Source organism: Pimephales promelas, chromosome 9, assembly GCF_988280905.1.
Source record: "Pimephales promelas chromosome 9, fPimPro1.hap1.1, whole genome shotgun sequence".
In the NCBI taxonomy this organism is placed as follows: domain Eukaryota; kingdom Metazoa; phylum Chordata; class Actinopteri; order Cypriniformes; family Leuciscidae; genus Pimephales; species Pimephales promelas.
In genome coordinates, this window is record NC_142777.1 from 35,697,121 (window position 1) to 35,724,944 (window position 27,824).

Below are 27,824 nucleotides of genomic sequence, written 5' to 3' on the forward strand. Positions count from 1 at the left end.
TTCACGCTGCTCTTTTCCATACTATGAAATTATTTATATGTGCTTTAAAGCTCTAAAAGCAACATCCACTGATATATATATGAAGAGTTCAGATGCAAAAGCCTCTAAATGCCATTTGAAATTTTCTTCTAGAATGATCATTTTTATCAAGCTTGTATATTTAAGTTCAGTGATTTCACTTAAATGGCAATGATGATTACCTATGAATTGTTATTTAAGTGAAATTACTGAACTTAAATATACAAGTTTGATAAAAATCATCATTAAAGAAGAAAATTTCAAATGGCATTTAGAGGCTTTTGCATCTGAACTCTTCATATATATATATAGATTTAAGATGTCTATATTTTAATCGCATAATAAATATCCATCCATTTGGATTACACCATTTTAAACTAATAAACTTAATGTAATACAAATTTCTCAGTCATACATAAATGAAACGGTTATGGTATAGTTTAGCATTTTAATTATCATATTCGCAAAACGCATTAATTAAAATGTATAAGCATCTGCATAAATCTGCAGATTGCGAATTGAATCAGTTAAAAATTATAAAATAAAATACGGCTAGCTGTGGAACGAGCGATATTTAATTCGTTAAAATTTCAGACGGAAACAAACTGTAAATATTGATAATAAATAAATATTTATCTTCACATATAAATATGATGAAATATAAATATGGTTATTGTGTCTCTCACTTACAGAAATGCAGTTTCATTGATGTATGAATGATAAAATGCACCACATTTTTGTAGTCAAACTAATTAACTGCATGTTAAAAATTTAAATATGCAAATCTTAAAAGGGATAGTTCACCCAAAAGTGAAACATCTATCATTTACTCGCCCTCAAGTTGTATATTTTGAAGAATATGAGTAACTAAGAAGTTATTTGGCTCCATTGACTTTGTATTCAGGAGAAGAAATAACTCACATAGGTTTGAAACGACAGAATTAGCATTTTTGGGTGAACGGTCCCTTTAAGATAAGTATGTACTATCATAACAGTATGAGAGTGCTATATTCATTTTCTTCAGAAATCACAAGAGACTTCTATGAAAAAGAGCAGCGTTAATCATTTTTGTGCTCCACATTTCCAGATTAAACACCAACGACATGTAGGCGCATCAATAAGGAGTTTATTTCTGTTTCTCTCCATCTCTTAAATAAAACCTGAAGTCATTTCCAGCTTGTGTTTGTCGAGTGAGCCGTCCCTGCTTCAGTCGAGCTTCACCTCCTCAAACACAAGTCCGTCCGAGTGTTTGTCCAGGCCCTCTTCCTCCGGGTCAGTGTTGATCTGTGCCACTCCGAGCCTGTAGAGGGCGTCCCGGATCATCACCACCTCTCCCGGCTGGCATGCGCTCAACACTTCTGCGATCTGCTGGTTCACGATGTCTCTGCTGCTCAGAAAGTCCAGTAATCTGTTGTAGAGGTAGTAATACGCCGCGTTGTCGAACACCAGAGCCTCGCGCCTGGGTTCGCCCTCGGACTGCTCCCACATCTCGGAGACGATGCCGGCGTAAGGCTCGAGCTCCTTGCAGAGGCTCATGGCGTGCTGGGCGTCGGGTCCGTCGGGTCTGTCGGGTCGCACTATCCAGCGGGACGAGGATTTGGTGAGCGGGTGCAGATGAGGGTTTGATTCAGTTGCTGTGAGATCTAAACTGTACGGTTGATCCTGAAGCTCCGGGCACGACACGTACTGAGAAAGAGAAGAAGAACGCTCATGTTCAAGATCGACATGTTCAACGCACAATCGGTTGTTTTGAAATCTTTGTACGACACGTTCATTGCAAGGAAAATCTAAATTACGTATAGAAAACATTAACATCTTTTTTTTAAAGGAATATTTATATATATTATCAGGACTTAATAATAATAATAATAATAATACAGCACTTAATAAATAACTGAACTAATTTGTTTATATATATATATATATATATATATATATATATATGTATATATTCCTAAACATTTGAAATAAATAGGCTAAATTAATTACTAAACCCTCATTTATTTATTTAGTCATAATTTGAAGTGGATCAAAAAAGTTTATCAAAAGTTTATAAAAGTTTGCCCCAGGACAAGAACGGGTATTGTTCAAAATTCATGTATAACTAAGGTTTCGATCCACTTCAAATGTACCATATTACCATAAATATGGATATATATATATATATATATATTCATGGATATATATATATTCATAGTACCATAAATGAATATTTTTTGCTTTTTTGTTTCATTGAATAAATCACAGCAGAATGACATGAGGATAATATAATAATTATATTTAATAATTACATTCAAAATAATAATGCATTATGATAATATCAAATTATACAATTATATTGATGATAATCACCATCATAATTATTGTTATATTTATGTTTATATATATATATATACATATATATATATAATGAATCAAATGTAATTTTTGGTCATTGTGTAGAAAAAAATTGTGTAGAATTTCCTAAAAATGTGAGGGTTTATTTTATGAATAAATAAGCATATATAATTAATTTTTCCTAAACCTTTCAAATAAATTCTTAAATGATTTTACAATTTTAAATTTGTTTGTTTGTTTTGTTTCATGAGGATAAATAAATTAGAATACTACAAATATATGTTATATAGCCTATATATATATATGTATTTTTTTGGGTGATCTATTCCTTTAAATGGGTCACCTGTGGTGTTGTAGTCGGATCAGAAAAACATCCCTGGTTCTTCTCCCACATCTGTGAGGCGAGTTCAGGATATAACACGTCAGCGCAGAGCGCCACCTTCTGGGCACAGTCTGTGACGTAAACCGGCGGCCAGAAGCGCGAAGACAGCAGCAGGTCCAGGTGATCGCGAGCGCTCTCTCTGCGCACCATATACTTGGAGCCGCAAACCACCTGACCAGAGACCACACTTCAGCTCATGTGGATCAGCATCATCACAAACGTATAACACTGAGTGCTGTGTACCTGATGAGGACACACTTTACTGATCTTGCCCGCCGTCATGAGCGCTTGAGGCTGACGTCCCGTCCAGAGTCCGTTTTGTGTTTGTGAATACAGCAGAGACACCGCCTCCAGCAGCCCGTCCTGTCAAAACAAACCAGAAGGCCATTCTCTACATGCAAAATGGAAGGTATAGATAATTTATCATGCAGAAAGTTTCAGTAGCACCTCAATGCAGAACATGAGATCCAAGGGGAGGAGTCGGATCACGATCCAAGGGGTGGAGATGGTAGGATTAGGGTTGGGTTTAGGGATCAGGGGGCGGAGTTGGTTAGGTTTAGGTGTATGTAAGGTGGGAGGAGTTGGATCTGGATCCGACTCCTCCCCATGGATTTCATGTTCCGCAGTGAGGACCATCTCGAAAGTTTGCTGTTAGGTTGATTTTTTTATAACTAGCTCAGTATATAAGCAATAGAAGCTTATGAAATATTCCCATCTAGATAACGAAGTGTTTTGTCATGTACTTTATCACTGTCTTCTGCTGCGGGAATCCCACATTTCTCCATCACGTCCCTGAGCTCCTCCTCACTGTGCTGATCCATCTGATCGGGAAGCAGAACACCCTCGTGGATCAGACGCACCAGGACCGACGGGTCCCCTAAAACACACACACACACACAATGCTTTCAGGAATCAGAAACTTCACCTTTCGCCTTTATTTTTATAACACTATACACAATTATATATATATATATATATATATAGGCCGACACTATGTGTTCATTCTGTGAGTGAAATGCTCCCTCTATGGGCGGGTTGAGGACATGGAGCAGGGCGTCTTTAGCCATAGATATATACACTAGACCTCACCTTGGGGTTCTAAGCATGCGTCAAAGCTGCCGCCATCTTGGAACAGGGGTCTTGTCATAGGAAGTAGCTAGGTAACACTGCTATCTCTGCCTTTACTTCGAATTCATTAATGGTGGCAGACTTTTGTGCAGCGTATGATGTTCACGGATGAAATCTGAACTAGGAAGAATGTTTTTTTTTTTGTTTTTTTTTTAAAAGTTTTCTTTCTTTCTTGAATCAATGATAAATACATGTCTGACCGTTGGAACAAACCAAAAGAAAGACCAAGAAAAATCGCATTCATGCTGATTTATGGTGATTTAATATCGGTTAGACCTGTGTCTACTACATTGACGCTGATGCATTAAAGTGGAGGGGCTCCCCTGTTTCAAGATGGCGGCTCTATTGACGCATTCGTTCCAATGAACTGCCGTAGCCAAGGTGACGTCTAGTGTAGATGTCTATGCTATGGTCTTTAGCCTCCGGACAAAATATCCTCCGTTGACGCAAAATAACGATTTTTGTGTCATCGGAGGATTTTTTCCTAACAAAAAATACATAAATCTCTCGTTTCAGGGGGATATGAGGGTGGAAAACATGGTAATTCAAAAATACTACAGGTTTCCTACTAATACAAAGCTTATGCTAAATCCTGAAGTGTCCCTTTAAATACTTTTAACAGGATTCGCACCAGAGGGTTAAACGTGTGTATCTGTACCTCTGTGTTGAGTGTCAGGGGTGATCTTGTCCTTCTCCGTGTTGATGACGAGTGTGTTCCTCATGAGAGGAGGGATGAACGGGGCGATGATGGAGGCGTCGAAGCGTGTGAGAGGAACACTGGAGGGAAACACCGCCTGCTCCAGCGCCTCGTTCTCCATCGTCAGCCAGAACTCATCGACGTGCACCTCGTCCGGCGCCGGGACGTCAGGCCACGTGAACTACAGAGAACAACACTGGGGGTTTTATACTATTACAGTATTTATTCACAATTTAAATAATAATAATACAATTTTCATTTATATACTTTTGTAAGGAAGCGTATTGCATTCACTTGAGGAAACAAAATCTCAGTTTTTCTGAATTGACGAGTTAATTATCTCAGAATTACGAGATCATTTTTTCATGGGAAAAAGTTTTTGCTCTGTTTTTCTGAATGAATGACTAACAGTTCTCGGGTGAGTTCACTGTTAGTGCTTTGCCGCTTCACTAGGGGGCGATGTCCTCAGTTCTGAAGGTGAGGATGCAGATATAAGCAGAGAATAAGTGAAGTTAGAGCAGACGGGGTGACAAAAACGTAAAAGGTATTCATCTGTGGTTGGGTTTTTGAGAAGAAATTGTTATTTTCTTTGCTACTCATTTAAGCCTAATGTTCTAATTAAGTTCATGCTAAATTCTCATGCTCATTTACTCTAAGTTCGACCGCTTAGTGCGCGTGGGAATCATCAATGGATTATTGACTGAGTCTGTCATCTCTGAATTGATTGAACCTGTGGAACTTCCTGTGGATATTGATTGACTGAAATCACCATGCCATCATTGACTTTGAGAACGCTGGACTTGTGACAAACTGCGTTGGAAACTCAGGTTTTTCTATCATATAAATGATTGAACTGATATATGGTGTGTGTTTGCGTGGAGGGTGAACACGTTTGATGTGGCACTTAAATATAATCACTGCAAAACTCAACAGATGGTACCCTACCTCTTTACAATGATTTCATTCTGTCTTTCGTAATTCAAGATGGTATGTTACAACTTGACTACCTCAAACTCAATTCATAAAAACAGAGCAAAATCTCATAATTCTGAGATAATTAATTAGTTAATTCAGAAAAACAGAGTAGATTTTGTTTCCTCAAGTGAATGCAATACGCTTCGATACTTTTGTCATTTTTATTAGTTTATGTTATTAGTTTTCATTTTGAGGGTTTAAATGTTTCTTCCAGCTAGCAGCGGCTCGCCCATAGAGGGCGCTGGGGAGCCGACCTCCCGCCTGTCTGTTGTTTTTTTTATAATATATATTTTAATCTGTCATTTTGAAAAATAATGTTTAATTATATGCTAATAATGGTTTTACTCTGAAATGTGTTTTGAACTCTCCAGAATGTTATTTGCATTCACTTTCGTTATGTTTATCATGTTGGTGTAGTAGTAGCCCCTACAGTGCTGGGGCCTCACGTATAAAACTTTGCGTAGATTTCATCCTTAAAGTGTGCATACGCACATAAGGCAGAATTTGCGTCGTACGCCAGAACCTGCGCAGAATTCACTTTGATTGTGCGCACGTGCGTCTCCTCCCCGAAATAACCATATATGGAGATTACAACGCCTAGTTTAAATATGCATATCCTCATCTGCATATCATTTGCATATGATTATTCATCCACGTGATACCAAATTTAACGGTACAAGACGTTAGGAAAATATGAAATGCGGATGTGCCGTCACATTATTACAAACATAATTTTTTTTGTAGCCTATATCCTTACCTTGTTTTTGAATGAATAAATCAAATAGTGTTAAATACATTTCAGAGAAAGTTTTTCTCAATCTTTTCCACTGGCCAAATAGTATTTTTTTAATTGATTTATATTTTAAATGGCAACAGACATGGTTGTGCAGCATTATTTGCTCAACAATTTTCTCAGACAATCTGCTATTAGCTATCAATAAAACATTATAACACAGCATGCCAGAGGGAAAGTGTTTAAAAGCACTGCATCCACAACAAATAGACTATTTCTATTTATTGAATATAATTTTTTTTTGTAACTTCTCAGTAATGATTTCATGTAGTTTAAGTGTTAACTCCATTAATGAGAATGGCATATTTAATCTAAATGTTTAAATCAGAAGTAAAACATAGTTTAAATCATTCTTTTATTTATTTAAACTGTTATTGAGAACATGCACTCTATTTATGATTTGGACTCATAATGAAGATTACGTTAGATTATAGGCTATATGTGCGTCAGTTTCACTAAACGGCCCAACGAGTGTGCAGGCGCAGTCATTTAAGAAGGGATAGATGTTTGCTTTAAGTGATGATAGGTTTGTGAAATTATATTTGAATTATATTTCTGTAGATGTATAATTTTCGTTAGATTCTCTGTCTAATAGTGAGCATTTGACTCTAGCTCACCATTGGTGTCGCCAAAACACATACTCTTCTAAAAGAGTGCGTATGCACGGTCAAGAGCATCCTTACTGTGCGCACTTATTTACGGCAAGTTTATTTTTTATAAATCCCGATTCCAGATGCGTACACGCATATTTCTATGCCCATTTTGTGCGTACGCAACGTTTATACAACAGGCCCCTGGAATTTAAGCCAATTGTTCCCCGGTTGCTACGCAAGAAAGTTTCGCCAATATTTTCAATAATATCAATAAGTTATATTTCGCCAATCAGCGTCGTCGAATTTTATGGTTTGGGGGCTCTGAAAATATTGCCCGTAATACCAAGATTAGAGGAGTGCACGCGCGTGCACCACGGGACATTTACCTCAGAGAGTGCAGAAATGGCAACTTGTATCCATTCGAAAGAATAACATTAGCGGAAAAACTCGTTGTAAAAGACCCTGGACCAGACAAGCCAGACGTGAATATAACCCAACATGCGCGAGAAAAGGAGAAAACCTATAAGAGAACACTTTCCCGAGGTTGGTTCTAGAGGTCGACTGATATGTTTTTTTTTTCACACCGATACCGATCTTTTGAAATCCGGATTAATGCTGCCGATTTATTTTGGCCGATATTTGCTTGGTTTTTAACCTCTATTTGAAAGATAAAATGTAAAAGAAATGATAATTACTTAACATAGACAAACTTTCTCAACAAAAACATTTTATCCTCTCAAAAAAATGTCTTGAAACATGTATTTTTGGTTTGGTTTGTTTCTTGACGGACAAAGACAAATGGACATAACCTAATTATCACAAAAAAGGAGAAAAAAACTTTAAATGATTTAACTTTTATATATAAGATTTATTATATTTTATTTGATTTAACTTCTAACAATAACGTATTTCTGCTGCTCACTCGGCTGGAAAATGACTCTAGCGGCAGCGTGCGTCAAACACGTGTTCCACGACAACACTAGGCTGCCCACAGATGCGCCTGCCTAATAATCGGCTTGATATACTTGGATATTGGCTGATGCCGATTATGTTAAAAAATGCCAAAAATCGGCTAATTAATCGGTCTACCTCTAGTTGGTTCGAACAAAAGGCTTGGATTACTAGCTGTGGTTACGTCAATGCAATATTTTGCTTCCCTTGCTTACTGTTTAAAACAAGTGCTTGTTGCATTCCCTATTATAATTTATCGTTATGTGTTCGCAATTTTTCTATCTGGACACGGAGCATAATGAACATGCAACTTGTTCATTATCATTACCCGTGAAACTGTCAAGTGATTTACTTATGGCAGTTCAATTAATATTGTATTTTTAGACCATTGGTATTGACTGGCTTAAGTTATTTTATTGGTAGAATGATGGCTCTCATACCTCCACGTTTTTGAGCAGTAAAGTGTTGTTGGTGTTGCGTTGTGCGATCTCCAGTTTAGGTGCGATGCCACACACACCACAGATCATGTCGTTATAGTCTCGAACCGTCAGACACTCAAACGCCCAGTAACCGCTGCAGAACAGATCCTGAACATGTGACTCCTGCTCCGAGCTCAACACAGCGTCTGCACGACACACAAAGAGGCACGGTAAACGTCACACACATGTTCAGTGATGCGATCAAGATGATGATGAAGCACCTGATAGCATCTGTGAGTGTTTGATGAAAGCGAGAGCGGCGTGTGCAGGATCGTCTCCCAGTCTGATCTGATGTCTCATCTTAAAGAATAAATCCAGCGTCACCAGCAGTTCATTGCCAACATTAAACACACCTGAGAAAACACACAAACACACAACCTGCAGTAATACATGCTGCATTCGTCATGTCAGTGTTACGAGAGATGTTGTTTTAGTGTCATAGTTTCCATATTTTCTGTTTTCATTTTAATTTAAGTTAAACTTTTAGTGTTTTTGTAGTGTGTTTGTATTAGGGTTTGGTTTAAATATTTTATTATTTTTTTATTTAGTTAGTTATTAATTTGATTTAAATGTCTACATCGATTTATTCATTTGAATTAATTGAATTAATTTTACTTTTCAGTTGAATTTTAGTTCAGGTTTAAGCAATTTTGTGGGTTTTTTTGTCATAATTATTTTTACATTTTTATTTTATTTGAGTTTTTATTTTATTTTTCATCTTAATTTTAATTAGTTTTGGTAATTTTGCTGTTTTATCATTTGCATTAGTTTTTTTCCCCCCTAAAAATGTCTACTCTATATAGTTAAATTAATTTTATTTTGATTTAGTTTTTATTTAAGTTTTAATAAAACATGTATTATTCACATATATTATTCTTTTTATTTTGAATGAATTTTTATTTGCATATTTTCTGTTTTCATTTTAATTCTAGTTAAAGTTTTAGTAATTTTTTGTTTGTCATATTTATAAATTTTTTGAATGCACGTCTAAACATAGTTTTTATTAATTTTTATTTCAGTTTTAGTTATTTTAATACATAAAAAGTACAATGAAATTGACAACTTTTGAGCTTAAAAATATGGATTTACTCAAACAATACCACAAATACAAATATTCTATGCTCTCTTACTCCAGATAAAAGCTTAGGATAAAAGAGTTTGGTCTGACAAATGCAGAAATGAACATGACAAACTACTTTCATGTCAAAGTAACAGTTTTAAAATAAATCTTTCAAAACAAATGAGTAAGTATATTTAGCACCTTTGGCATAATACAAATTAGTTCCCGGAAATGATGACCAAAATCTCCAAAAATAAAGTTAAAGTTATTTAAAATCTTAAAATAATCTTCAAAACAAATGAGTTTAACACATTTGGTATAATACAAAAAAAAGGTATTTCTTGTTGCAGTAAGAAAGATTATTATACCAAATGTGTGTACCTACATAACTATATTTTGGGGACAAATTTGTACCCAGAAGTGACCAAAATCTCCAAAAATAATTTAAAAAATGTTAAAATAAAACCGGTAAGGTTTAGGCATAGTGTTAGTGTAACGGGAGAGAATACAGTATAAAAACCATCACGTCTATGGAATGTCCCCATTTAGATAGCGAAGTAAACGTGTGTGTGTGTTTACCTGGATGTAAGTCTGTGAAACTGTGTATCGCCAGACACTGCAGATTAGTACAGACCTTCAGCTGCAGAGTGACGGGGCGAATAATACGATCAGTCAACAACCAGCAATCCTCCAACCCTGCAACTGAACTAAACGACACAAAAAACAAACATGAGAACGTCCCGCGATCACATCCGTCCCGCCAGCACATGCGCGCTCCCCTCACCCGCGGTCTCCTCTGAACAGTGCGCACTGACACAGACTGCAGTGTGTGGCCGCAGACTCGTAGAAGCTGGGCCAGCCGGCGCTCTCCTCCTCGGGCCGGTTGAGCTCGTGTATGAGGTTGAACACGTCCTGCAGTTCACTCTCGCTCTCGGGGAACTGGAGACACGAGCGCAGCAGACTGACGGTGGAGTGGCGCTGATGCTCTTTCTGAGACCCGCTCAGAGCTTGAGGCCAGTCCAACAGAAGCGCAGAACTGGACACATCCTCAGCGCACGGCTGGACAACACACACAGACTCGTTAGTGTGGGACTCATCAGGGAAAACACCAGTTTAGCTGCTCTTTTTGTGCACTGTATTATGTAGACATACAGTCAAACTAATTGTGTCTAGAGCCCGACCGATAAAGGATTTTGAAGGCTTATACCGATACAAATATTTTGGAGTTTTAAAATCCGATTCTCCGATATATCGGCCGATATTTTTTTTTATTAAATATTGTTGGATTTAAAAGAAAAGCTAACTTTTCTGCACAACGTTTGATACTTTTTCTATGTCTAAATGTGCACTCCTCGCAAGTATAACTTACATTTTACAATGCAGGGACTGTAACTAGAGATATGCTAGTTATAAATACAGTAATCATTACTTTATTTAGGCAGAAAAAGTTCATTGTGGTTTCCAAGCTCATTAATGTTAATGTTTGCGGTCTTCCACAGATGATAGTGGTATTAGCTTGCTTGAGAGGATATTCATTTATCGGCCATTATAACTGCTGATACCGATAGTTTGGAAAATGCCTAATATCGGCCTGCCGATATATAAGTCTGGCTCAAATTGTGTAGTTAAATTGAACAGCTGATAGATATTCAATTTAATTAATGTGTGAGTCTAACAGATGGACGGACAAAACCAGTGTAATATCTATAGAGGGTATGCGCATGACGTAACTGTCGGCCTGCTGTTACTCACAGTGAGTGGCAAAAAGACTGAGCGGCTGTATTTGTTTTCAGTGTGAATGCCGCGAAAAACAAACACAACACATATAAAGTGTGAAAGAGCTTTGCGATTGACTGTACAACTAGATTTGACAGAAAACCGGAGGTATATTTTTACAGACTGCGATAGAAAGAGGAGCAAATGGATCGCTGCAATTCACAGAAACGACTGGACTGGTCCGTGAAAGGTGGATTTGCAGTTATCATTGTGTGTCAATATGCTGAATTTAGCTGTAAAACCATACCCATATATTTTGTATTGTTATATATATATTAAACAACTCATCAATTAAATATTTATCATTGCATATTCTGCATTATTGGATGTTTTTAATAAACACTGACTAAAAATAAAGTTTTTATGGCTGAACGATATGATGCTACATATAAAACTGATATAAGTGATACCGACCTATATTGTATTTATATAAAGTGTTCACAGGCAAATTTGCTTTATGTTTAGGTCTATATTGCTTTTATTTCCCTGGTGTCGAAATCAGGCAAACATAAATGTCAGGCAACACGATTCCCGGCTGCATGTCAATATCCACGGATCACTGACTGGATCTTTAGTAAGTTGTAAGGAACACTATATTGAGTCCAACATTTAGTTTAAATTGATAAAATTGTTCGTTTTAGTAGCATTTCCGCAGTTTCCCCGATTAAACCCAGTCACGCAGCAGCTTTTGCTACTTAGTCAGGCTGAGGGGGGTTGTTCTGGTGGGAAAGTGACGTCAATGCATTCCCTCTATTGATTTGATAACGGAGTTCTTGTCATAGCGAATATACTATAGCGAATAAACTGTGATAATGTGAGAAATGTTGAAGGTGTCTGAATAGAGTTTAGTTTGACTGTACATTTACAGTGCAAAACTGACACATCAGGATTAAATTAAAACTAATAACAAACATTTACACTTCTTGAAATGAAACACATTTATAAACTCTTACTGCAAACAATGCATTAAAGAAGTAGTTCACTTTTAAGAAAACTTTTGCTGATAATTTACTCACCCCCATGTCATCCAAGATATCCATCTCTTTCTTTCTTCAGTCGAAAATAAATGAAGGTTTTTGATAAACATTCCAGTATTTTCGCCATATAATGGACTTCAATGGGGTCCAAACGGTTCAAGGTCCAAATGAGAGTTTCAGTGCAAACTGTTCAAAGGGCTTTAAACGACACCAGACGATGAATAAGGGTCTTATCAAGTGAGGAACAAATCTTTATTCGAGTCATTTGGTTCATTTCGTTCGTTGAATGAGCCAAATGACTCGAAAAATGATTCGTTCATTTTGATAGAAGAGTCACAAACGTGCATCACAGAACAGAGCAAGGCGACCATGTGAGCTTATAAAACTTAAACTTTGTTATTTATTTATTAAATGAGCGGTCGTTTCGCTAGATAAGACCCTTATTCATCGTCTGGTGTCGTTTAAAGCCCTTTAAAGCTGCACTGAAACTCTCATCTGGACCTTGAACCGTTTGGTTCCCATTGAAGTCCATTATATGGAGAAAATCCTGGAATAATTAATTTCTTTTCGACTGAAGAAAGAAAGACGTGGACATCTTGGATGACATGGGGGTGAGTAAATTATCAGCAAAGGTTTTTTTTAAAGTGAACTACTCCTTTAATTAATTATATTAAACGCGTTTAATGAAGCACTTCAATAAAGAGTTGATATGGTGTGCTGAAACGAACCGTGAGTTTGTTCTTCTTGACGTGTTTGTTGGCGAGCTCGCAGCCGCAGGTCGGGCAGTGTGGAGGTTTGTGTCTGTTCTTATAGACGTAATCACACGCCGGATTCTTACAACGACCTCGACCTCTCGCTGTAGACAAACCCAGAGCCTGAAGAACACACACACACACACACGTACAGCACTAGTCCACAATCTGATGATCATTTATCACAGAGGAACACAAGTATGTGTTGTATTGCTAGTGAACACCAACCAGGGAGGATCCAGCGGTCTTGTTGAAGGGCACCATGGATAGGATCTTCACACCGTTGTCTGTGATGATGTACTGGTTACTGCCGACCGTCAGGGGCTTCTACAATCACACACAGCTTTTACAGTCTATCACACACACCAACTTCAGATCATCATCATCATCATGATCATAATCTCAGATTATTATTATTCTTTCTAGCTGTGTTTCCATTACCCTTCAATTTGCGAAATGAAAATGCGCTCAATGGAAACACGTAAATTTCGCAAAAACAAAATTATCGCAAAAAAGTTTTTACGCTCGCATGAGGTTTTTCAGGCAATTCAAAAAAGATCTGTAATGGAAACGCGCCTTCTGTTGCAGTTATTTAGTTGTAGTGTAATATTTTAATTATTATTTTGTATGGTTACTTTTATTTTGTAATGTTTTTATTAACATTACTATAGTTATTATTCAATCTCATTACAATAATAATATGTATTACTTGTATTATTATTGTGTGTTGGGTAGAGTAATCTCACCTGTTCTAAGGCACTGGGTGTGATCATGTGACCCAGCTGTTTGAGGGTGCTGGGCTTCAGACCGGTCATGTGTTCACTGGATGACGGTTTCACTAGAAACACAACATGTCACAACTAAGAGAGTCATATGTAGATAAGAAGAATGAAACCCAGAGAGATCTAATTATATTATTATTCGATCTCTTCTTGGTGTTTGTCTCACCAGCTCTGATGATATTAGTGTCGGTTTTGGCTTTATCAGGAGGAACCGTGATCCACTGCACCACTGCGGACTGGCCGGACGCATCTATGAGGAACAGGCCACATGTAAACATCAGATCAGTTCATTTACAGCTTTATTAGTGCTTTAAATAACAGCCGACTCACTGTTGTGGGCGGGCGCTGGAAGAATGGCTCGTATCCGGCGTTTCTGTAGTACGCTGTTGTTGTTTTCTCTCGAGACGACCTGAATATGGCCAGCACCCAATGCTCTGAAGCACACGACACCAAACACACACACACATTAGAGAGTCGCAGTCGAATGAGGAAGACAAAGATGATCAAATATGCATTACTTCTAAATATGCAAACTGTGCACAATGATGTACAATAATATACTACACTGTGGTCAAATCATCTCATTATATTGCATGTTCAACTTATCAAGTGTCCAGTTATAAGTTATTTTGCATTTTTAATTTTAATTTTGTTTTGATTAAATAATGAGTCAAAAAAGAGCTAATGTTCATATCACACTCAAACTTTAAACTAAAAACAAAAAAATATTAAATATTGTTTTCGGTAATTGCAATGAAGCAGAAATAAAAAAAAACATAAATATTAGATGAAAAACGTATTATTTATAGAAATAAATCATTTTATGAAACAAGTACTGATTACAAAACTAAAACTGAAATCAGTTTAGTCTAAAATATATAATATAATTAAGAAATAAAATCAATTCAAGCCAAAAAAACATTTTTTCTCAAAAAACAAAATCACTCAAATATACAAAGTATATGAATAATGTTGTAAACTGCAGATTTTGGTTGTTAAACTGCAGTTAGCGTGTGCGAGTTTCTTACCGGACAGCAGTGTGTTCAGCATCAGACCGGTTGACACCAGCCCCATCAGACACTGCACTCATCCGCTCTCTCTTGCGACGGCTCACCCTGCGGGACGCAGTGGTCTTGCCGTCCTCAGCTTTATCTAGACAGGTTTTCTGAGGAAGAATGGCAGCGCTCGTCTGTTCCGAGTCTTTAGACGATGTCTCATCAGGGTCTGTCACATGATCTGGAGGCTTGGAGTCGTCATGCTGTTTTGCTGAAGACGGGTCTCTTTTAACTGAGCTTCTCTTAGCCTGTAAAACAGGGAAATACAACCTGTTTTATATTCCTCTATTTTTAGGATTATAATAAATCGACATGCATATTTAACCCTAAAACCGTATTCTGGACAAATGTGGTACAAATTTATTTTTTAAAAATACTTCCCTTGATCTGAGCGGTACAAGACTTGGCTAGTGGCTAGTTTTCCTAAGTTTGCTTCCTGAACACACTCGATTTTTTTTTTTTTTGACTCAATTCTAAAAAAAACTCCTTAATCTTGTATTTGGGTCAAAAATGGGCACCCATGGAAATGAATGGGAAAAACTATTCTAAAATAAGCTGAAATAAGACAGCAGGTGACAGCAAAGTCACTTCATCTTTAGGTTTTAGCTCTAAGAGCTTATTGGAATGATATTTTAATGTAGTTAAAAAATCAAAATAAATATTAAAAAATAAAACAAAATGGATAGACAAAACTTTATCGAAGACAGTGACATAATATTTACAATAAATAAAAATTAGGATCACACCTGAGTCCTCTGTGCCCACATTTGTCCACAGCTACAGGATTAAGGGCTATGAAGTGAAAACGGTTTGAGGGCTAAGCAATTCAGGAAGTTTAAAATAACTGTTTTCTATTATAATAATATGTTTTAAAATGTAATTTATTCCTGTGATCAAAGCTGAATTTTCAGCATCATCACTCCAGTCTTCAGTGTCACATTATCCTTCAGAAATCACTCTAATATGATGATTTGCAGCTCAAGAAACATTTATGATTTATCAATGTTGAAAACGGTTGTGCTGCCTTATATTTTTGTAGAAACTGTGAGACACTACAATTCAAAAGTTTGAGGTAAGTAGAAATGAATACTTTTATTCAGCAAGGATGCATTAAAAATGTTTGAACAGCAAACCACCATATTAGAGTGATTTGTGAAGGATCGTGTGACACTGAAGACTGGCGTAATGATGCTGAACATTCAGCTTTGATCACAGGAATAAATATATATATATGAAAAGAGACATAAAAAAGTCAACTATATATGTTTTTAAGAAGTAGAAAATGCATGGAAAGATGGTTCTTTCCTCCATGAGAAGCACAATATGGATGTTTAGGATTGCTTTGTTCATCTATTGTATGGATGTATGTGAATGAGGATGTAACACAGGTTTGAGGACTCACGGCTGCGACCCACTTCCCCCCGAGGTGTTGTCCACAGTCAGGGCACTGGGGCGGTTTGTGACGGGTGACGTATGAAAACACACACCCCGGTGTGCTGCAGTTGCCCCGTCCTCTCCGTGTGTATTTGATGGGCTGAAAACAGAACATGTGCGAGTTACAGTACATAAACTGACCTTTTCATGCATTGTGCATTGAAAACTGGAACGCGGGTTTATTATACATGAACAAAACGTGTATTAAAAGGCAGTGGATTAATATAATGCTTGTGAGGAAGAGTTTGTAGTTTTGTATAAATATTATATTGTTTTTCAATGTAAACACATTCAATGTTTATATTAAAATTAAAATTATTATAATTGTTTAAATGTATTATAATTGTTTATTTATGCATTATTATTATCATTTTTTTAAATTAATTTAAATTATACAAATCAAATCAATATAGAAATATAGCAGTACTATTACTGCAAGATTGTAAAAATAAATAAAAAAAAATTTTACATTATAAAAAAATCAATAAACTAATATTTTACTATTGCATTAACATTATTACTGCAAGAATTTTTTTAATAATAATTATATTATTATTATTAAAATAATAATTAAAATTACAATAAAAAAAACAAAGAAATATATTGCTACTGTATTAATACTACTACTGTAACACGTTTTTTTATTTAATAATAATAATTTTAGTTTATTGAACAACAATAACATTACAATACTAAAAATGTATGCATTATGAAATTATTTTAAATGCATTTGAAGAAGCCATTTTTTCACTTTCATTACTTCTCGGGTGAGAAAATACGGACAACTGTATGACTACGGAAACAGCACATCTCTGCAGGAGATTTACTCTCACCAGTTTAAAGGAGGGTTTGGGTTCAGATTTCATAGCGCTCATTAACGGAAACATCATTATTGGGCTGGCCGTGCTGATCACTTTATTCTCCAGGCCCTGAGAAACACATGGCACAGAATAAAAATGAATAATTTTGAAAAAGTGAAAAACTAAAGGATTCATTTAGTTTAATTAATCACGGCTCCGTTCATGTGCTTTGTTTTAATGTGAATGTTGCAGTAATGATTGACAGCAGCTCTCACCTGATTGGGTATTATGGCAACTAGATGAGTGGCGTCTGCTTTGATCTGAGGCATCAAAGCCCCGCCTTCCATTCCATTCTCTATCGCTATGGCAACATCACCATAAGATATTCGAGACTCCTCCCTCTTCATAAGCAGAGTAACTGCCTTGTGACCGTCCTGCCCAAGACTCATCAGTCTGTCACTGGGATTGTGGGAAGCGGTTGCGTCCTCACTGAGCGCCTCGATGGCGATGCACTGCTCCGAGAGCTCCACCTCACTGCCCAGAGTCATGGGGGACGCCCGAGGGGCTCCGTTCACCGCCCCGTCCGTGAGGGCATCCATGTCACTCTCACCCTCGGCCCGCTCTGCTCCCGAAGTCTTGGGCAGGAGCAGATAATTCGCCCTCGGCAGGATCTTGCGGAAACCTGGGACGTCCTGAGACGACGCAGCTGCTGATTGGCTGCTCTGTGAAAAGATACTTTTAATTTAATTAAACATTTAAATTTCTTTATATTTTTTTATATATATATTTTATTCATAACATATATTTATATATTTTATATAATTTTATATATTTTAGGGCTGTCAAACAATTAATCGCATCCAAAATAAAAGTTTGTGTTTACATAATATATGTGGGTGCACTGTGTAAAATTATTTTATATATATAAATACACACACATGCTTATATATATTTAAGAAAAAAATATTATTATATATAAAATATTTATATATACTATAAATTATATCTATATACTATAATTAAATCTATATACAGTATATACATTTTAAATATATATATATATTTTTTTCTTAAATATATACAAGGATGTGTGTTTATTTATATGTATATAAGATAATTAAGCACAGTGCACCCACATATATTATGTAAATACAAACTTTATATATATCTGTGCACATTATTATTCTTATTTTAATTCATGCGCCTACTAATATTGAATCAATCCCTAAGGCAACCTGTCACTCACATGAGATCCACCAATAGCAAACCATCCAATCAATTGAATTCCCCACTGACAAAATCAAGTCTCGCCAACGTTTATTCTTGACCGTGTTTTCATGCGTCATAATAGCGAAGAAAAGACATCCATACATTTGCATTGGCCTTCTCGAAGTGACAGACTTACCGGGTCGACGCCGTCTTTCTCCATGCGCGCTCTCTCCAGGTAATAACCTCGATCCGCCACGTTCAGCCTCTTCCAGCTGTCGCTGATGCATTTGTTGATCTCAGACTGGGGCAGATCGGGATGCTCCTGCTGAACGCTCTGATGCACGTCGAAGTAGTAGAGCAGGTACGCTGACCTGTGACAGCAGACAGGCCGTTAGTGCAGCTCAAACAAGCACAGATGTTAAACGCTTCTCCATGATGGTCTACCTGGGCTTCTTGGGTTTGTCGGAGCTCTCTGTGCTGCTTTTGCTCTTGCGTTTCTTCTTGGGCGAAGGAAGTTCCAGAAGCGTATAGCAGCTCTCCACCTCCATCTCTCCATAAATGGCCTCCATCTCTGAGAGAAATAGATAAAGAGAATGAAAGAAAAATGTCAAAATGTTTCACTTCAAGCAGTGTTTTTAATCAAATTAATTTTCATTTATTCGGTTTGGTCATTTACAGGTCATTCAATCAATCAATCAATCATTCGAAACAAATTTAAAACTGTTCACCAGTTTTATGATTGCAAGGCTGCAAGGAGGAAACATAGCACTGTGCATTTATTTTATGATTTTATTTAATATTTTGGTGTGATTTTATTTTTTTTTGTTAAATGCAACTCAGGGAAAATATGTATTATGTTCATATGATATTGATGTTGACTTTAAAATGTGGTATATTATAAATGTATGCATTATTTATGGAAAAATATTTGTCCGCCCACCAATGTAAATGGGCATCACAAAACCTTTTACTTATTTTAAAATAATAATAGGTCACTACCTTCATTAACAGCAACAAGAAATAACGCAATAAAGGTTCTAAATGTTAGAATGCACAATTTAATTAATATGAATTATGCAATTCAAGATGTGTAGTGAACTTTAATCATTAGTGTGAGTCTGTGAGACGATCATGAAATAAAACAGCCTTCAGGAATCAATATTTTATTGCCAAACATGTTTTGGTTAGAAATGTGTTTGCATTATCCCTATAAATAAACAGACAAAACGTGAATAAAATAATTAATATTTAACTTAAAAAAGACAATCGTTGGCATTTTTCTTTCGCCAAAACATATTTAGTTTTATGTTTAATGTGGGGTGAAATATTCATGTTTACATCCTCTTTACTGGTATCCTGACATTCCTTAAATGATGCAAACGGACTTCAGAGAATACTAGGCTATAGTATTACTATAGTACACATAAGTAACATGGTGCTACCACGGTACTTGTATAGTTTTGTTAGGATTAGTTACACAGCTGGAACAGATGCAGGTAAACAAAAAAAAACGTTTGAACAATACCACGTGACACTACTCTACAGCTTCATATATACACATATATGATTTTAACTTCATTGTGCAGTTTATTTACATGAAGCCACGGCTAAAGTGCAAAGAGTGTATGCAGACATGTCAGAGTGTGTTGTATTCCCTCCCGTCACCGTATGTATGTGTGTGTGTGTGTGTGTGTGTGTGTGTGTGTGTGTGTGTGTGTGTGATGTCGGTTGTTGTTGAGTGCTGATACTGACTGTCTGCGGCCAATGAGCGCGTGTCTTATTGAAACCTTACCTGAATGAGCGCAGGATCGGTCCAAATCTTGCCGAATCTCTCAGCATAACACCGGTAAAGTCGCAGGATCGGGGATCTGAATCATGTGTGTGTTTGGTGTGAAAGCTCACAGCTGAGTCGGTGTTTTAGCGTGTGTTTCCTGCTGAATAGTGCTGTAAAAATGGCGGAGGAGAGATCAGATGAACGACTGGAGGCCCAATGAGAGTTTGATCCACAGCGCTTCCAACTGAATAGAGTACGAGCTTTATTTTGCTCTTGTGTTTAAGCAGTATTTTTATACTATTTCAGTTCTGTTACATATATCTAAAAACTAAGACGCAAATAGAAATAGACAGCCCCTACAATATCTACAGAATGATAACACAAAACTGAATTTTGCCGTAAAGAGGAACGACAGTGATTGGTCAATTTTGAACAGCGATTAGAAAAGGAACAGGTAGCACGTGACCCGTCGTTCTAGAAAAATGACAAAATCTTGAGTAGATGTTGATTTTGTTGATTTTTCTGTTGTATGTTTTGTATGTGTTGTATGTTGTATGTATGTAAACTATATAGTGACATATCTGTTTCCCAGGAGTTAACGTTTTTTTGACAGTTTATATATTTTATTTACAGAAAACTGATGACTATTTTTTCATAACATGCTGTAAAAAATACATTTAACATGTATTTGTTCTCTCAACCTTTTTTTATTCATGCAAAAATACAGAGGTGACATTATAATACACAACTGAAATTGTCAACAGAGAGAGAGAGAGAGAGAGAGAGAGAGAGAGAGAGAGAGAGAGGAGGGGGAGATGGGTAATTTAATAATTTCTTAACGACAGAAAAAGGTAAATAAGAAAGATATGAGGTAAAAGAATAAGAGTTTAATTTATAGATCAATTAATAATATTTATTTTTCAGGCGACACTGTTGCTCAGGGAGTCGAATAATCCGTTTAGCCGTATTCAAATCTCAGGATGTTTTTGTCATCAAAAATAATATTAATGGCTTAAATTAATAATTAAAGCCTTTCCAATGCAAATAGAAATCAACCCCTACAACCTTGATAACACAAAACTGATAAAGTAATAAAGAACGTCAGTGTTTGGTCAATCATGAACAGCGATGAGGAAAGTAACAGGTAGCACGTGACATTGCCGTTTACCTCAGATCGGTCTGGACAATTATTTGCACCCGAGTAATGATAGTAATAAAAATTTAGTCGAAAATATGCTTTTAAAATGTGATATTTGTTATTTCAAGCCATTGTACTTCAAATAAAACAGCGTGAGTAACGTTAGTTGTGTTCGAGCGAGTCGTCATTAATTCAGGGCAGAGAGTCGAGTGCACATTGAATCGATCGTCATTTCTGCAGTATGGCGGAAGACAAGGTGAGAAACAACGGTCTGTCTAAAATAAACGCTTTTTTAATAATGAATTAATGTTTCAGATAGAAACAAATCTGGTGTATGGCTTATATTTAAGTATTGTGCTATCAATTCCACCTGCTGTTTGTTTATTAGAGCTGTTGGGACGCTTTATTGGAGTAATGTAAAGTCACTGCTGCTTTTCTGAACTCTCATTTGACGGCTGTCATAGAAAGAAAAGCATCACACTTATAAGATCTGATTAAAATCAATTACTAGAAATAACAAGAAATGTATATATAAGATCTGATTAAAAGCAATTACTAGAAATAACAAGAAATGTATATTGTGTAATTTGTGTGATTTACAATATCAATAAATATGTTGATATTATAAGTCTATAACTTACTGTCTGTCTATTACTGTTCTTAAACAGAAAATACATGCACTAAATTGCATTCGTATAACATTATTGAAGTCAAATGATAATATAAGGAAATACAACTATTCGATTTTAAACCTGCCATAGATAAAAAGTATGTTTGAATAAGAAATTCAAACAAATGTAATTATTTTTGTATTTTAATTAAAATTAATACGTTAATTATGACACAAAAATGGCCACTGATATAATTTCATATTCATATAAAATAAATATAAAAACTCTTTACCTAATTAGCTTTAATTACCTATTTCCTTTCCTTATCTAATTACCTCTATTATATTAATAGTTCACATGTTTTCAAACTTTTTAATGCTAAGGACCCCTAAACACAATAGAAGATCTGTTATATGTATCCTCCTCTATTGTGTATTGATTATTGATGTTAAGAGTCTTTGCTTGTTTTCTGAAAGTTAATTAAAAATAAGATCTCATTAAACAGATTGAAAGTGAAACGTAATTATAAAATGGATTGTTCCAGTCCTTGATTCCGATTGGTTGAGCTGTGTTCAAAGCCATTTTAAATGGATAGACAAACACACACTTGTGACTGCATTACCGTGTGTTGCTTTGCAAACATCTTGCTTCTGAACTACATTGCTTGCTGGAAGAATAATATTATTTTTATCAATAACATTACATTTTGGTGTCTGTGTTGTTTATTTTATGAAACCTTGCAGGAATAACGGTGTTATGAAAGCAGTAAGCCATGTGAAGCCGTGATTACCAGTGAATTTCACTGTACAGTAAATGACGCCACGGCTTCTTAGGGCGTATTACTCTAACAGCATTGTGTTTTAATGCATTGATCTGGATGTGTCAGTGGTCTCATGTGATCTGATGTGTGTCGGGTCCCTTTCAGGATCCAGTGACCCGACTGAAGGATCTGGCTCTGCTCAAAGACCAACTGGAGGAGATCCAGAAGAAGGTGGAGAATGAGGTTCAAGCTGGAATCCCACAGGTACCACAGAACCAGACCCCGTCCTGACATACTGAGGAACACGTACACAAACTTTGGTTCTGTGCTGTTTATTGGTTTTGCTTTAGCCGATAATAAATATGTTGATATTATAAATTATACGTCGGTGTAGGAATGAGTGTATGAATGGGTGAATGTGAGGCAAATGTAAAGCGCTTTGGTGGCCATTAGGTCTATGAAGGCGCTATATAAATGCAGTCCATTTACCATTTACCATTTAAATTGATACGGTTTTGCCTGTTCTTAAACAGAAAATGCTCACACTAAATTAAATTCATGTAACATTATTCAAATTAAATTATTTATTAAAACATTAGACAAAGAGTCATAGAAAAAGATTGTGTGTATGCAAATATGCTGATATATATATATATATATATATATATATATATATATATATATATATATATATGTATATTGCATCCCTATTATACTTAATTATATCTTAGCGCAATAAAAAAAAATTATATTTGATAAATATAAATCTGAATATTTTTATGTATAAAAAAACCCATTTATATTGTGTGAGGAAAATATTAAATCTAATATTATTATGACAACAAAATTAAATAATTTTAAAATATTAAAATAATATTATTATGAAACAAATTAACATAATCCCCCCCCCCCCCCAAAAAAAACAAACAAACATTTTTTATAGCACATCTTTTTCTTTAGATTTTTTTTTCAGAAATATTTTTTTTATTTTAAATTATTTTAATTAATGCCATGATTTTTGACCAGTTTCATTTTCAAAAAGCAAATTTCAAATTTAATTTATTAAAAAATTAAAAATCTAAATTATTTGAGTGAATGATTTTTTTTTTTTTTTACGAATAATATGTTGTAGGCCCTACATAAATTTGGGCCTTTAGTGAATTTTGCAAAAAAATTAGAAAAGACACTATATTACCAAACATCTCCGTTTGAAACCCCTGTCCTTCTGGTTAAAAGTGGGCTGGTAAGCAAAGATTGTATGTAATATAGATGTTGCTCTTTAAATGCTGTAATACTGACAGCTCAATGACTGCACACTTCCAGGCAGCAGCTGACACCGTCTGTCCTGTGTGTGTTTCTCAGGGTGGCTCATTATTAGACTCTCCTTTCCTGAAAGGATTCCTGGCTGGGTACGTGGTTTCCAAAATGCGTTCGTCTGCCATCTTAGGAGTCGCTTTGGGAACGCTGACGGGAATCTACGCCGTCCAGAACTATCAGGTGCCCAACATTGAGCAGACCGTACGAGACTTCCTGAACTCTCTGAAGAAAGGACCCCGTGATTAGAAGTGGACTGAAGAGGAGAGCATGTCATTTAACGGCACTTCCCTCCTTCCCTCATCCACAACACTTGATTTAGAAAAAACTGTGTTTTGGGGTCTTTATGTGAGTGTGGATTCGGATTTATAAAGAAGACTGTAATGGGCATCATGTGCGGCTGCACGATATGGCTTATAAAAGCGCAAAGGCTGTGATTTAACAAAATAAAAGGATGCTCTGCGTGTTTCAGAGTGAAGCGCAGCATTGTGTTTATTTACACACACACGATTCACAGTTAAAAGAGCAAACGAGAAGCTTTATGGTTAGTTTTTCGATGCTTTAACGTTTGAAAATTAAGAAATGAAGACAGCCATAAATATTAGGATTGTAATTTGACATTTTTTTTCTTATTTTTATAGTTGTACTGTAAAAAAAAAAGTATCTTTCCTAAATTCTTAATTACTTACCTAATAGTTTTTTTTAATAATAATCATCAAAAATGTGAGTAATTTATTTTTCTACTTGTACTGTAATGTTTTTTAAAAACTATTTTTTTTAGATGTTACAATAGTAACATTTCTTGTTTAATATTTTGATTTAGTAATTATTATTATTTTATAATTATATCGCCTTATAAATATTTGGTCAAACTGTGCAGTCCTACAAACAAGTACAGCAAGCACGTTTTTTTTAAAATCACATTTTTAGCAGGAAAACGTTTTTCCCCAAGTCGTGCAGCCCTAACATCATGTCCATTTTATTTCATACTTTGCTGTTCAACAATCAAGCTCGTCCTAGTGCTTTTTTTCCCTTTTTTTGTAGGGTTTGTACTTTCAAAAGCATGATTGCGGTAGATAATGTCGGATCTCCTGAAGCAGAACCTCCTCTCAGAAGACGCTGGGTCCTCCTCCTGCTTCTCCTGGTTCTTATTTACGGTTCCCACGCTCCCCTCATCTCGCTCACCAAAGTGGACGGTCAGGTTCCCTTCAGCCCGTCGTCATGTGTGGTTCTGATCGAGTTGGCCAAGCTTCTGGTCTCATTCGCCTCCCTGTTGGCATCTGGGAATCTTTCCGCCCTCAAAGCGTCAGTGTCTGTGACGACGGTGACGCCGTACGCCGTTCCTGCCGTGCTTTACGCTTTCAACAACAACCTGGTGGTGTTCATGCAAGCCTACATGGACCCCAGCTCCTTCCAAGTGCTCAGTAACCTGAAGATCGTGTCCACCGCTCTCCTTTACACGTCCTGCCTGGGGAAGCGTCTCCGGCGCGGGCAGTGGTTCGCTCTCGGGATGCTCGTGGGCGCCGGCGTCTCTCACAGCTACTCCGGTTTAGATCGGGAGCCATCAGAGGAGGACCAATCCGCCAGCAGGCTTCATATTACATCCTGGGGTTTGCTGTTGGTGCTTGTGTACTGTTTTATCTCAGGATTGGCCGCCGTCTACACCGAGCGGGTGCTGAAAACCCAACGGCTGCCTTTGAGTCTCCAGAATTTGTTTCTGTACGTCTTCGGCGTGGCCATCAATCTGGCGTCACATGTGTCCGGCGGCGGGCGGCGGGGCTTTTTGGAGGGATTCTCCCCTCTCGTTTGGCTCATTATCGCGGGACAGGTCGCTAACGGGCTCCTTATGTCCGTCATCATGAAACACGGAACGGGAATCACGCGGCTTTTCGTCATATCTTCTTCTATGCTGGTAAATGGTGTGTTGTCTTGGGGGCTTCTGGGAATACAGCTCACACCTTACTTCCTGTTTCCTGTTGTGCTGATTGGATGGGCTGTGTACCTGTATTACAGGTAGAGCGGACGACACCAACAGCTAAATTAAATAAATGGCCTTTACATTGTCAGTATACTAAAGCAAATTGTTGAAATATATATATATATATATATTTTTTTTTTTTTTTGGGGGGAGATATGTAATTTTATTAAGTTGACCGCATATCTGAGAATAACACTTCACCCACATTTTTGTTTTTAATGTTTCATTAATATCTTGTGCGTTTTGTAAAAAAACTAATAATAGGGTGTACGCCACTGAGGACAACCACAAAAGACTTCATTGCATTTGCTTTTTTATCGGTCTTTATGCATGAACCACAGCTCTAATCATTTAATTTCCCTCTTCTGTTTATTATTATTATTATTATCATTATTATTATTATTTTCTCAGCATGTGCCCTAAAATATCTCTGTTGCCATTGTCCTCAATCTAGAAGTGCATCTTACTGTGAATGGACATCATCTCATGAGGACTGAATGTGTGCGGATTTGCTGTTTTTATTTATGTGCATCTGTCAGTATTTATTTTGATTAAATGTGTTGAAATGAATACGAATTGTCCAGCGCTCATATTTACTGATTTATGCAAATAAATGTATATGGACTTGGTAACATAGCTAATGGTTTGTAATATATTTTCATTTAGCAAAATACATACTGGGCAAAAAAAAAAAACAGCCAAGCCAAAATGGATAAAATGGTTTTAACCATTTTAATCACAAATCACTGGTCAATGAAATGAGCAACAATTGCACAAACTAAAAAGATAAAGTAGTTTAGCAATAACCCTTTAAAACCGCACAAGTTTCTAGGACATATATTGAATCAGTGAGAGCTATACTTTCTTTGAAAACCTGTTGTATCCATTTTGATACGTGTATTCTGCCATCTTGTTGAATTTCACTGTACTGCAGGCAGTAAAGAGGTGATTTTTCAGATTTTCAAAATAGCGGCTGCGATTGGATCGAGCCAGACGCTTTCGGCAGGAAAATAAAGGCTAATTTCAAGTTGTTAAGGTAAAAAATAATATTGGATTGTGCCTGATATAATTAAACACTTTCTGAATTGAAATAATGCATAATTACTTAATAACTTAATCGTTAAATTACTAGTAAATCGTGTTGGAAATAGGGGATTATCTCGATTATCACGCTGATACGCAGGACTTCCGGATTCTGTGATCTTTGTGCACTGCCACTTCCGTTGAATCACCGATCTCGCTGGCAAACTGATGAAGGACTACCCTGGTAAATTAGTCTGATTCACTAAAGTGCCGGCTGCAAACAAACGTGCTACCTTGTTTTATTTTAAAGTTTTAATCCATTTCTTCCTTATACTCAATTCAGTCGGGAATCCATGAAAACTTAAGTAGGGTTGGCGTTGGTTACATTTACAAAGTGGAACAGAGTAGTGACATAAATAGTATTAATGGTACAAACTGCATGTATTAATGGTACTTTATGTCTAAACAGTAACATTAATGTCGAATTGAATAATCCCCAAATAGTCGTGTCACATTTTTACACATTTTTAAAGTAGTTTAGTAGTTCCGTAGATAAAGTAGTATTGCCTTAATTCCCATCTGTTTTCTTTAAATGTCTAAACTGGCAGACAGTGTTTTACAGGAAGAAGAGTCAGTGTTTTTAACTCAATGTTAATGTCTTCAAACAGTTTATTAGTCGTTGAAAAATGACTTGCAGTTTGTTTGAGTTTAATGTGAGACCAAATATTCACTATAAGGTTCAAATGTGGAGTCTGACCAGGACAAAACATGACCTTGATGGACTTGATCTTTGGGCAGAAGCGTCTTATTGAAAAATAACATCTAATCATTCCTAGATAACAACTTTCCCTAGGAAGTCATTCTGCAATATTCTCCTCAACTCCAAAGCACAACTAGTTTCCACAGTGAAGAAGCTCACCAAAGAGACAGCAATTGCGTTTTAAGTATGCATTTACTTACATTTTTATAATTTCCTGACCTTGTGTTTGAACTTGAGACAAATAAAAGTTTAGTGGATAGCCATTTTG

At 36.3% G+C, this 27,824-nt stretch overlaps 3 protein-coding genes across 3 annotated transcripts; 2 read left to right on the forward strand and 1 right to left on the reverse strand.

Annotated features, from left to right (window-relative positions):
• Window positions 1-1,124: 1,124 nt before the first annotated feature.
• Window positions 1,125-20,385, reverse strand: hmgxb3 (HMG box domain containing 3). Its single transcript, XM_039662963.2, has 21 exons — window positions 19,991-20,385; window positions 18,643-18,769; window positions 18,395-18,569; window positions 17,265-17,711; window positions 17,023-17,118; window positions 16,158-16,289; window positions 14,729-15,003; window positions 14,031-14,134; window positions 13,867-13,950; window positions 13,665-13,756; window positions 13,147-13,245; window positions 12,895-13,041; window positions 10,198-10,472; window positions 9,993-10,120; window positions 8,575-8,706; window positions 8,315-8,499; window positions 4,524-4,743; window positions 3,481-3,614; window positions 2,981-3,100; window positions 2,699-2,908; window positions 1,125-1,704 (listed from the first exon to the last, which is right to left on the reverse strand). Exons 2-21 carry the CDS (start codon window positions 18,765-18,767, stop codon window positions 1,225-1,227), a joined length of 3,660 nt encoding a protein of 1,219 aa, XP_039518897.2. The 5' UTR covers window positions 18,768-18,769; window positions 19,991-20,385; the 3' UTR covers window positions 1,125-1,224.
• A 397-nt stretch (window positions 20,386-20,782) lies between these two features.
• Window positions 20,783-24,981, forward strand: LOC120473241 (SLC35A4 upstream open reading frame protein-like). The gene is made up of 4 exons (XM_039662966.2): window positions 20,783-21,366; window positions 22,647-22,745; window positions 23,844-24,143; window positions 24,840-24,981. The coding sequence occupies exons 1-3, from the start codon at window positions 21,352-21,354 to the stop codon at window positions 24,042-24,044; spliced, it is 315 nt and encodes a 104-aa protein (XP_039518900.2). The 5' UTR covers window positions 20,783-21,351; the 3' UTR covers window positions 24,045-24,143; window positions 24,840-24,981.
• Window positions 24,859-26,343, forward strand: LOC120473240 (putative UDP-sugar transporter protein SLC35A4). Its single transcript, XM_089135067.1, has one exon. It carries the CDS (start codon window positions 24,859-24,861, stop codon window positions 25,810-25,812), a length of 954 nt encoding a protein of 317 aa, XP_088991193.1. The 3' UTR covers window positions 25,813-26,343.
• Window positions 26,344-27,824: the final 1,481 nt, after the last annotated feature.

What these genes read in the sequence shown, in the direction of transcription:
- hmgxb3 (XM_039662963.2), bottom strand. Translation starts at nt 18,767, where the DNA reads ATGGAGGCCATTTATGGAGAGATGGAGGTGGAGAGCTGCTATACGCTT. An exon ending in TCAAGAAGAACAAACTCACG is followed by an intron (nt 10,473 to 12,894) that starts GTTCGTTTCAGC and finishes TGTGTTGTCCAG; the next exon opens with CCGTGCGCTGAGGATGTGTC. An exon ending in CTGTTCAGAGGAGACCGCGG is followed by an intron (nt 10,121 to 10,197) that starts GTGAGGGGAGCG and finishes TGTGTCGTTTAG; the next exon opens with TTCAGTTGCAGGGTTGGAGG.
- LOC120473241 (XM_039662966.2), top strand. An exon ending in TTCAAGCTGGAATCCCACAG is followed by an intron (nt 22,746 to 23,843) that starts GTACCACAGAAC and finishes TGTGTTTCTCAG; the next exon opens with GGTGGCTCATTATTAGACTC.
- LOC120473240 (XM_089135067.1), top strand. Translation starts at nt 24,859, where the DNA reads ATGATTGCGGTAGATAATGTCGGATCTCCTGAAGCAGAACCTCCTCTC.